General features: G+C 35.0%; 1 protein-coding gene across 1 annotated transcript; it reads left to right on the top strand.

Annotated features, from left to right (window-relative positions):
• Nucleotides 1–1118: 1118 nt before the first annotated feature.
• On the top strand, nt 1119–7843 carry LOC110909930 (BRCT domain-containing protein At4g02110). The gene is made up of 10 exons (XM_022154652.2): nt 1119–1279; nt 2216–2305; nt 2411–2515; nt 2616–2717; nt 2819–2903; nt 3190–3259; nt 3398–3442; nt 3580–6573; nt 6788–7004; nt 7110–7843. The coding sequence occupies exons 1-10, from the start codon at nt 1190–1192 to the stop codon at nt 7641–7643; spliced, it is 4332 nt and encodes a 1443-aa protein (XP_022010344.1). The 5' UTR covers nt 1119–1189; the 3' UTR covers nt 7644–7843.
• The last annotated feature ends 4269 nt before the right edge of the window (nt 7844–12112 follow it).

The raw sequence follows: 12112 nt of genomic DNA, 5'->3' as shown, positions 1-12112 counted from the left end.
TTCAGACTGTTTGTTTCGTGAACAGATGTCTAAATGATGCAAACATTTGCCTCTGAATGATTAAACATTATACTGAGTCTGAATGGTTAAGATCTCTGAATTATACTGGCTCTTACTAGTTTAGACCTTTTACTAGTTCAACACTTAATGGTTCAAAACTCTTACAAGTTCAGCCAGGGCCGACCCTGTAAATTCGTGTACCCTTTTCGAGCTCGAAAAAACGTGCCCTTACGCCTTAACGAAATTGGGTATTGGACTCACTAAAGGTCTAAACCTAAAGTCAATGGGCTAATAACTAATCTAAACCACAAAAATAGTTTTGTAATTGGGGCTATGTTGGTGTTTATATAGGTATACCCTATTAAAAAAATATATTTTACATATATATTGGGTTTTTCATAAAATAAAATGCCCTTCAAAATATCAGGGCTTGATCGGTGGTCCTTCCAGTCCACCCTAGGGCCGACTATGAGTTCAGCACAGCATTCACATTCTATCCACCAAATCTTGAGAGATGAGTTTTTAAATTATAAAAAGTGGTTTAAGTGGTTGTGAGTGGAGGAGAGAGAAAATGTTACTGTTCATCTGTATATTTGGGGGGACACTGTTCACCCTGTATAATTTTTTAATATATTTTGAAAGTGGTTGTGAGTAGAGGAGAGAGAAAATGTAATATATATTGAAAAGGAGAGAGAAAAAGTATTTGTTTTTAGTGGAAATATATTGATATAGGAGTTGTTTTTTAGTGGAATGTATGTATATTTTTAGTGGATTGGATGTGAATGCTCTTATCCATAGTTCAACACTTATACTTCAAAAGTCTTACTAGTTTAATACTTATCTATTCACGAATTACCAAACACGTAAATGTTAAAGTACACCACAAATAAGTGAATAACATTAGTATATAGGTGGCGGTTTAAACGTGACCCGGTACCCGAAAAGAAAAACAAAATGACGTGGAGGATTTTGCACAACACACGTTTCAAAACTTTCATTTCAACTCAGCGGCGGGACTTTCCAAACTTTTTGTTTTCCCTCGCTCTGTTTAAACCAAAAATGAAAATTACCTTGAAATTCCCTTTCTACCCCTCACCGTCATTCATCCCCTCCTTCCTTCCCCCACAAGCTTTGCATTTCACTCACATCCATAAACCTCCACCACGTTTCCCACTCCCGGCGAAAGAAAATGTTAGAAAATCATCAAATCTCACCACCTCAACTCTTCCATGGTATCCGCTTTCTCCTTCTCGGATTCGACCCGATCAAAAAATCTCAGGTTCCAATTTTTTTTTATTAATTTCCGCACATTTATTAGTTTGATGACTCGATTCATGTGTTAGGGCATGCGTTTACCGTTCGATATTTCTCATTTTTTGCATACTGTTCTTCGTTTGTTAGTTAGTATTTTATTTATTGTAATGTAACTAGGGATGAGGATTTGAATACTGTACTGGTATTCAGTAACTAGGTATTTTCGTTATCGGTCCCAGTTCAGTACCAATACCTCGTAGAGAGAGAGCTTTCAGTACCGGTTAGGTTACAATTAGGCTTGTAAATGAACCGAACGAAACATAGACATGTTTATGTTTGTTCATTTAACTTTAATTGAACACACGAACATATAATTGAACACATTTTTTTATTCATGTTCGTTTATTAAGAAAATAGGCATGTTCTTCGTAAACGAACAGTTCACGAAGGTAAACGAACATAAGCAAACAAACAAACAAACTTAAACAAACATAATTTAACAGACAATAAACAACACAAATGAACATAATTGACTAAACATTAACAAAGAAAGTAATTTTTTATATAAATTAGTGGTTAATTACGATAAATTCCATTGGAAAACCCATTTTTATTACTAGTAACCCAATTACCCTATTAATTATATTAATATAAGTGGTTAGAAAGTTCTTTTTATGTTTAAAATTTATATAAATAAATATAACTTATGCATTTAAATTGAAACGAAAATAGACGAACAAATATAAACAAATGTAAATAAACGAACAAAGCGTGTCTTCATGTTCGTTCGTTTAATTCAATGAACAAGAGTTTGTGTTTGTGTTGGCTCGTTTATTAATAAACAAACATAAACGAACTTCCCGCCGAACAAGTTCACGAACAAGTCATGAACGTTCGGTTCGTTTACAGGCCTAGTTACAATCTAAACTTGACGCCTGTGTTTTTTTTCCTTTTTTTGCAGGTTTCCCGGAAGCTTGTTGATGGCGGAGGGGTTGATGCTGGTCAATATGGTCCAAATTGTACTCATGTTATTGTGGATAAACTTGTTTATGTAATTCCCCTAATTTGTGTTTCCTTGTTTTGGCCTTTTTTTTTGTTTGTGTTGGTAATAAATGATACTTTAGTTATAATATATATCTGTGTTTTGTTTTTGTAGGATGATCCCCTATGTGTTGCTGCTAGACAAGATGGGAAGATATTAGTCTCTAGTCTGTGGGTTGATCACAGTTTTGATGTCGGAGCGCCTGTGGATACAACCTCGGTCAGTACGCAAATCCGATTGGTTTTAGGTTATATTATGAATCTATTCAGGACTGAGTTACTGGTTTGTAACCAAGTATGTGCATTTGTATTTTTATCAGGTAATGTACGTACCGGTGAGAGATTTGAATGGGATTCCAGGGGCAAAGTCACTAGTAATATGTTTGACAGGATATCAACGTGAAGATCGAGAGGACATTATGGTTAGTCTATTTTCAATCTGCTATTTTTACTGCAAACTTTCTTATTATACAAGATAATGGATTTACATCATATGAAACTTTTGTTATGTGCTATATTTCAGACCATGGTTGAATTGATGGGGGCACAAGTTTCGAAACCGCTGATTGCAACCAAGGTTACTCATCTTATATGCTACAAATTTGAAGGTGTGTTGTATTCTCTTGTTGACATAAGATAAACCAGTAAGTTTTTTTATGGTAATTTTTTTTTCTGAACAAACGATGAAAGTTTTTTTAACTGATAAACTGTAAATGGGATTTCTAGTAATTTCTATTTGTATACTGGCACATATATTGCGTATGACCATTGAAGTATTATAGTATTATGAGTTTAAAATAGAAGTTACTAGGTCCTCCTTGTTACCTGTTTATGTAATTTATATATCATGTATTTGTGTTTAGAAATTGTTTTTTTTTTTTTTAAATTTAATAGGGGAAAAGTATCTGCTTGCAAAGAGAGTGAAGAGAATAAAGCTTATAAATCACCGATGGTTAGAAGACAGGTACTGATCTCGTTCACCTACTCTTTATGTTTTTAACTTTTTAACATATGAGTCATATATCGTTAACTCCTATTTTAAGTTTGTATCAAGTGTAAACCTCCTTTAACGTTAATTCTCTATTCAAATTTTTTTTTTCAGTTTAAAGGCTTGGGAGATTTTACCTGAAGCGGATTACAGCAAGAGGTAAGAGCATACAGACTTTCTCTTTTACATCAATGACACTTGACAGTTGACATTATTAATGCAATTTGTATTCAGACGCGATATAAAATTTTGTCTTTATAGTTATTTACCCAAATGCCATTTCATCTTAACTACAGTGGTTACGAGTTGGAGATGGAGGCTGAAGCCAAAGATTCTGAAGATGAACAAGAAGGCAATAACACAAGGCACAACGAGGCAAAAATAAGCCCCCGTCATTCTCTGCTATCAAAGCAAGAAATCCCAAACGCCGTATCAAATACTAGTGTTTCTAACATGTTTAGTAATGCTCAAGAAACAGTGTCCTTAACTACGAAAACCACATCTGACCGTTTCCCTAATCCCCACGAGATTAAAATTAAGCCTCAACACACCCAAAATGTTACCAGTGTTGCTTCGGAGCCATCTAATCATTATGAAAAAGCCGTAAGTAGTTCATCAGCACAAAACAACAACATTTTTGCATCAACGTCAGCGAACAAGTCTCCTCAAAATGAAGCAAAAATGGTCGTATCTGCCGGTTACTCTACGAAAGATCCGATCAGAACCCCTCCAACTAGAACCACACCTTCAGCCATAGACATGAAAAGCAATACCAGCAGCGCTAAAAGACCGAATACGCTTAATTTCAGTGATGCTTTTAACATGTCTTCTTCGCTCGTACAAAAAGCGACTCCTTACGATGGTTCTGCTTTCGGCTCAGTAGATGAACGAACTTACACATCTTCTACTAAAAGAATGTTGGATATTTCTTGTGGTAGTTTAAAACCACAACAGATGAGTCACAGTAATGTTGTGGAAACGGTGTTTCAAGAGCTGAAAAAAGTTCCCCCAGTTGAAATAAGTCCTGCAAGAAAACCGCCTTCCAATATTTCCGGAAGGAAGTCCTTACGTTCCAAGGGTGAAAATGTAATTTGTGACGTTGGCATTTCCAAAACTTCCACTTCGGAGATTCAAGACACGGATGCAGTGCAAAGAGCACAGAAAGAATACAAGGAAACCAACTTATATACAAAATCCGATAACAGAGATGTGGATATGGCAGAAAATGTGTTTCAATCGCCTTTTGCAGCTAATTTTGATCTTCAGAAATCCAGTACTCCGAATTTGGATATCAACGAACAAAGCGCTGGATCAAATTCAAAACTTGTCAGAAAGAAGCCAGTTAGCAAGAAATTATCGGCCCCGATTGAAACAAGTCCTGCACGAAACTCCTCCGCCGATATTCCTGGAAGAATACCTTTAGGTTTCAAGGGTAAAAATGTAATTTCCACTGCAGAGATTGGTGATCTGAATGCAGTGCAACGACCACAAAAAGAATATAAGGAAAGCAGCCTGTCTACAAAATCTAGTAACAGAGATGTGCGCATAGCCGAAAGTGATATGCAATCACCTTCTGCAGTTAGTTCTGATCTTCAGAAATCTGGTACTATGAATTCCGAAACCAATGAACAAAGTGGTGGATCGAATTCAAAACCCGGCAGAAAGAAGTCGATTAGCAAGAAGTTTTCGGCTCCTAAACTTAGTAAAAAGAACACAGTGAATCAAAAAGGTTCAATCTTTTCGAAAAATGCCGAACTGGGGATTAATGATGAGAATCTATTGTATCAACAGTTTGAAAAAGTCCCTTCAGTGGCCAAATCAGGCACGGAAATAGAAAAGGAGGCGATTAGTGGCGTGCAAATGGAGAATATGTCTGAGAAGACATCTTTATTCATGGATGATGATACGGAGCCCCCAGACGATAAAGATGAGGCAAGCAAAGAGAAAAATGAAGATGTTGTAGATCCATGTGCTGATAAAAATAATGATGAAAATGACGTATTCGTCAATAAGCATAAAGTTCCGGTGCACGAATCTGATGGAAATATCGGGAATCTTGCGAGTGAAATTCCTCCGACTATAAAGGGTAAGAAAAACACTGCTCTTTCTATGAAAGAGGTAATTAATAAGAAGTCTGTTGAAAAGAATGAACTCACGATTGACAAGAATTCCGAGAAACAAGAAATAAGGAAAGAAGCAACTCCAAACCGAGCTAAGAGAGCAAGGGTAGATGTGAATGATTTGGAGAAATCTATGGAAGTGAAGAGCGCAGGTGTTTGTAATGATCTTGAGCATAATAACGATGAAAAGGGTGATGATGTGGATGCTAACATGGATACGAAGAATGCTGTGAACAAGAAGGAAACTACGAGAAATAAACGTCCATCGAGTAAAACTAAGAAAGTTGCGAGCAAGAGAACTGGAACTGATTTGGAAAAATCTGTGGAAGTGAAGAGAGCAGGTGTTTGTAATGATCCGGAGCGTAATAACGATGAAAAGGGTGATGACGTGGATGCTGACATGGATATAGAGAATGTTGCGAACAAGAATGAAACTAAGAGAAATAAATGCTCACTGAGTAAAACCAAGAAAGATGTGAGCAAGAGACTTGTATCTGATTTGGAAAAAGCTGCAGATGTAGAGAGAGTAGAAGGTGTTCGCCACGACCCTGCGCAAACTAATAACGAAAAGGATGATGACGTGGATATAGAGAATGTGAACAAGAAGGAACCTATGAGAAATAAACGTCCTTTGAGTAAAACTAAGAAAGATGCGAGCAAGAGAAACACAACTGAGCAAAAGAAGGAAGAAAAGGATAATAATGTCGCTGACATGGACACAGAGAATTCTCTTAACAAGAAGGAAACGAAGAAAAATAAACGTCCACTGAGTAGAACCAAGAAAGATGATGCCAATGCTGTTAACAAAAAGGGAAAGCCAACAACTAATCAAGCAGTCGAAACAAGTGATTTGAACGAAGCACAGAAGGAGAACGTTCAAATTCATGTTAATGATCAAAGTACCGGTAACAAACATGTATTTAAACCGGCTAAAGAAGTCACCGAAAAGAATACAGATAAGGCAAATTCAAATGCTTTGAAAAATGAACCTATGTGGTTTATATTAACCGGACATAAGTTGCAAAGAAGGGAGTTTCAACAGATAATCAGGCGATTGAAAGGAAAAGTATGCAGAGTTACTCATAATTGGTCTTATCAGGCAACTCATTTCATTGTCCCTGATCCTATAAGAAGAACCGAAAAGTTCTTTGCTGCTGCTGCGTCTGGAAGGTATAGGTCTTTTTGACTTTTGACATTCTTGGTCAAAGTACTCTAATGTAATACTTCTTTAACTAAAATAGAAATAGTGCTAAAGTTTGTTTCTTTTTCATGCCATATTTGCCCAATAACAATATTGTGTTGAACCACACATGTTTTACTTTTTATTGCGCCACACAATTAACTTGAAGGTCAGAAACTGAAAGTCAAACGTTTCAAAATGCAGGTGGATTTTGAAGACTGATTACTTATCCGCAAGTAACCAGGCAGGGAAATTTCTACCAGAGGAGACATATGAATGGCACAAAAATGGCCTAAGCGAAGACGGTCAAATTAACTTAGAAGCACCAAGAAAATGGCGGCTTTTGAAAGAAAAAACCGGTCACGGTGCATTTCACGGAATGAAAATAGTCATATACGGGGAATGCATTGCCCCATCTTTGGTATATTAATATCATTTTATGAGCTACGATTTTCATTTTCCTTGTGTTAACATATCAACATTATTTTAGTTTTCAAATGTTTTACTGATGATTTTAATTTTTCAGGACACTCTTAAACGGGCGGTGAAGGCTGGAGACGGGACCATATTGGCAACATCGCCGCCATACACTCGCTTCTTAAACACAGGTGTTGACTTTGCGGTCGTTAGCCCTGGGATGCCACCTGTCGACGTGTGGGTGCAGGAATTTTTGAAACACGAGATACCATGTGTGACGGCTGATTACCTTGTGGAATATGTGTGTAAGCCTGGATACCCCCTTGAAAGACATGTTCAGTATGCTACAAATGTTTGGGCGGATAGATCGTATAACGGTTTGAAGAACCGGTTAGAAGAAGAGATTTCCGAGCCTAGAACTCCCGAAAGTACTGATGTGGCATGTGAGGTGTGCGGGGCACGTGAAAGAGGTGACGAAATGTTGATATGTGGGGATGAAGGTGGTTCGATTGGGTGTGGTGTCGGCACGCATATTGATTGTTGTGATCCGCCACTTGCGGAAGTTCCGGAAGAGGATTGGTTTTGTTCAAAGTGTAGGAAGAAGCCCAAGAACAGCAAGGGTAAAAAAGGTAGCAAAAAATAAGGTCCTGCACATAGAGGCAAGTAACACTAGTCATTTTATCATGGTGTATTGGTACATATTTAGTATGCTAATTATGCTTGTTGGCTGCCAAATTAATTATGAATTTTTGCATGTCTTTATGAGCCCAAAAGAGATTTTCTATTGGATCACTTTTGTGCTGTTTCATGGGCTTTGAAAAGTTAAAGAGAACTGTTATTGAATCTTGATTGTTGAATCAGAGCAGGCCCATGTTGTGCTGGTTCATGGGCTTTGAAAAGTTAAAGAGAACTGTTATTGAATCTTGATTGTTGAATCCGAGCAGGCCCATGACGTAGGAGTGTGCGTAGGGCGGTTTTGGCCCAAAACCATAACCACAACCGATTGTTCATGGTGGTTTTGGTTAATTGGTTGAAGGTTATTGCGGGTTGGTTATGAGTGGTTAACCGTTAAATTTTGGCCTGGCTAAAAGTAGCTCAATTTTTTTTAACATAAAATAAATTATTATTACATATTTCTATATATTAGCATGTTACATAGTATTAAAAATACATATAATTTATAATATTAATATCGGTCATTGTCGAGTATTCTAAGAAAATGATAGTTCAAATCTTATTATTTCATTGGTTATTCTCCAACATAAGTGACCTCGCTCGTCTTCCAACAAATTCACATTACAGTCATGTTAACAAGTGTTTTTATTTTCATTGGTTATTCTCCAACTTGTGCATAGGTTTTTAGTAAAACTATTAGATACTAAAGTCAACTAAAAAGATTAATTAATAATATCAAACCTCAATCAAGCCTTCCACAGATTTGTAGAATATTTGTAATTACACAAATTGAATTTTAATAATTCATATACGATGTGGTGTGGCTAGCCTATTTGTTAGAGGCAGTTGCTTTTTAAAGAGGAGGTTCCGTGTTAAAACCTAGGCAAGATGAGTATTCTGTATTATTTAGTGTAAAATCGAGTATAGACATTTGCTATTAAAATAAATAAATAAATAAATAAAAAATCAGATGTGACATATAAATTAACGATCCTGTAAAAAGTGACAAGTGTCTGAGAAATGTAAGAAATATTCTAGTGATGACATGTATTCATCAATTATATTAATTAAAAAAAGGTAATGATGTAATTTACTCTAAAAAACAATTTAACGATTAAATATTTCTTAACCGTTTTTGAGTTTTTTTAGGGAACAAAATATCATAATTTACATTTCATATATCTCATACTTATTACAAAGATAGCAATTATAACCAGATCATCATACAAAGTCTGCATAACATGATGTTTTAATAAATACGTAGTTTAATTCATAGTGTTTTACACCTGCATTCCAGTAGATGTTCTTCGTATGGTGTTTTAAACTTACATCTACAGAATACGTTCTTAGTATGGTGTTTTAAACCTGCATTTCCACATGATGTTATAAACCTTCATTTCTAGAATACGTTCTTCATATAGTGTTTTACAACCTGCATTATCAGAATGTGTTCTTCGCATGGTGTTTTTTGGTATTCTTTAGTTTGTGGTGTTTTATGTTATGATGATGATGATACACAGTTCATGTCATGTCTTTTAACATTGGGTTTTCATATCATGCGATTACCGATAAAACACAATGACGAAGAAGGTTCGTTGATTACATTTATCAAACAATCTGAACTTTGATTTTGATTTTGATCCATGTTTCCGATTAAGTAGGAAATGACGTTAATTGTGGAGAGGTTAATGACAGTTTCTTTATTTAAACAATATAAAAAGACACTTTTACCCCTAATCTAGTCAAATTAGTAAAAAAAATATAATTTATATTTTAAGCCCTTTTTATTTAACCATTAACTTCAAGATCTAAATGTTTAAAACACTTCTCACAAAACCACCCCTTTTTACACTAACCTCACCCTATATTGATAATCTAACTATGTCATAGTTGAAAATATTTATAATTAGGGTAAATTACTTTTTGAGTCCCCGTGTTTTAGGGGTTTTAACTAGTTGAGTCCAAAATAAAAAAGTTTAACGACCTGAGTCCCTATAAGCATTTTCTTTACCCATTTGAGTCCTTTTGAGTCCAAATTTTAACATTTTGAGTCCAATTTTTTGGACTCAAATCATTATAAAATGAAAAAAATTGGACTCAAAACGTTATAAAATAAATGGCTAGGGACTCAGGGCGTTAAACTTTTTGATTTTGGACTCGAGTGGTTAAAACCACTAAAACACATGGACTCAAAAAGTAATTTACTCTTATAATTATTTACAAGTGAGAAGATACGATGATGTAATGACGCCATCTTAGAAACCAAAATGGATGTGTAGTTGATATTCAAGAGATACAAAGAAAGAAATGTTTTGAATAAAGATTGGAATTGGTCTAATAGTTTATTTAGATTATTTTTCAACTTGTAAACATTGAAGCTGGAGATGTGAAGGAAGTAAAGCTAGCAAATTGGAGAATGAATAACATGAGCTTTAAACGTTTAGTTTAAGTTTACTTTCCCTTATCATATATGCTTTTCTAAAAGTACAATAGTTCCTATTTTCTTTTATAGATTACAAAATATTAATTATATTTGGGTGTTTTGAGGGTGTGAACACAAAATTTGGGTGTGTTTGAGAGTGAAAGAATCATTCTAATTAACTGTTTTGTTTAATCAAAATGAAATAAATAGATTTAAACTTTCGGTGTTTTGAGAGTGTGAACACAAAATTTGAAGATTAAAATACGAATTTAACTATTCACTTGTTATCAGGCTACGGTACAAAAATGCACATATATAATTATATCTTTTTTTTGCTTTTCATGGAATTCCAAATTGATGGGTTGTAAAGAAATATTACAAACAAAAAAAATAATAAAAAAGAATAAGTAAAGAAAGAAAAATGATGATTGGGCCACATGGGTCGGCCTTACATCATCATATCTGGCCACGACTTCTCCTCTTTCCAATGTTCCCAACATTCAAACATCACGTGCTCTTTCTTATTACAATTTCAGTCCCTCAACTTTCAAATCGTTATAATTAACCCCAACTATTTTCTAATATGTTCCTAACATCAATCATGTATAAACATCTTATGTTTTTTTTTTGAACGGCCAACTAAATTATAAGATAAGCATTTTGTGATGTCCTCAATCGAGGAAATGCATCATCTGCTTCATAACAATCAGAGCTGAATGCACATCCGAGCCACCAAATCACCAGTTCTGGGAAAAACCCGTCCGCCCGAAGGCCCACTGCCGTACAACCCGGTTCGACTCGGTTTCGAACTGACGACCTCCACAGAGGCCTAGTTCTAAACTTAGTTGCCACCATCAATGTTCTTCAAATTGATGCTAGTAGGAGTTGAACCACCAGACCAACTTGTCAGGAGTATATACATTGTATGTAATTGAGTTTTGCTATTGTTTATAATGTTTTGTTTTAAATAAAACATATTAGTTTGCATTCAATTTGAATTAGTTTTGAAACATAAAATTATGACTTATGAGCTTGTGTTGTGTTTAATCTTATTTGTATATATTCACATAAAATAATAATTGGCATATGCAATCTAGTAGTTTAATATAGAATTAAAAGTAAAAAAGAAAGTGGATACCCACGTGAGCAACCTCGCAAAATTCCCTTTTCTTCTGTCACAAGCAATATTAAAATGCTCTCCAATAAGAAGTATCATATTCTCATCCTCTTTTATTCTTCTTTATTTTGAATAATTATTATTCTTTCATCTTTCTAAATCCATAATCCAAAAAGGACGTTTTTATTAATGCAACGGCTTTAAATTTACAAAATCACATTATCATTAACATACTTGCAACAACACATGTGATAAATTAAGGAGTTGTTTGGCAACTTTTAAATGGTTAATGCTGAACCAGTAAAGTACCATTAAGTACTGACTAGTAAGAGTTTTGAATCATTAAGGGCCAGTATAATGCTTAACCGTTCAGAGGCAAATGTTAGACCAATTCAGATTAGAGACCTTAACCATTCAGACTCAGTATAATGCCTAACTAGATTTACCACCCGCTCCAATGCGGCGGGGGATTCAATAATTATATATCATATTAGATCAAAGGCAAATGTTTCTCACATGACCACGACGAGCCTGTGTGTAAAACCGAGAAAAAAATAACTAAGTCGATCTCTGACTCGCACGTTGCGACAGACCTATCAAATGGGGAAAAATAGACGCGCTGTGACGGACATGTCAAACAGGAAAAAAATAGATGAAAAAACGTTGAACCCCCACACGCACGTTGCGGCGTGTTAAGTCGGAAATTTAGAACGACATGTTAAACGAAGAACTTATGAAAGATGAAAAGTATATGAGAGACTAAAGTTGAAAGTAAAAAAAATGTTGAGATTAAATTGCAAAAGATGAAAAGTTTTGAATTAGAAGTGAAAAATCAAATTAATCAAAGGGGTTAAATACCAAAGATTGAAACTTTAGACTTAAATTGCCAAATACTGAA

The sequence above is a fragment of the Helianthus annuus genome, chromosome 4, assembly GCF_002127325.2.
Source record: "Helianthus annuus cultivar XRQ/B chromosome 4, HanXRQr2.0-SUNRISE, whole genome shotgun sequence".
Taxonomy (NCBI): Eukaryota; Viridiplantae; Streptophyta; class Magnoliopsida; order Asterales; family Asteraceae; genus Helianthus; species Helianthus annuus.
This window is presented reverse-complemented; position numbering and strand designations above follow the sequence as displayed.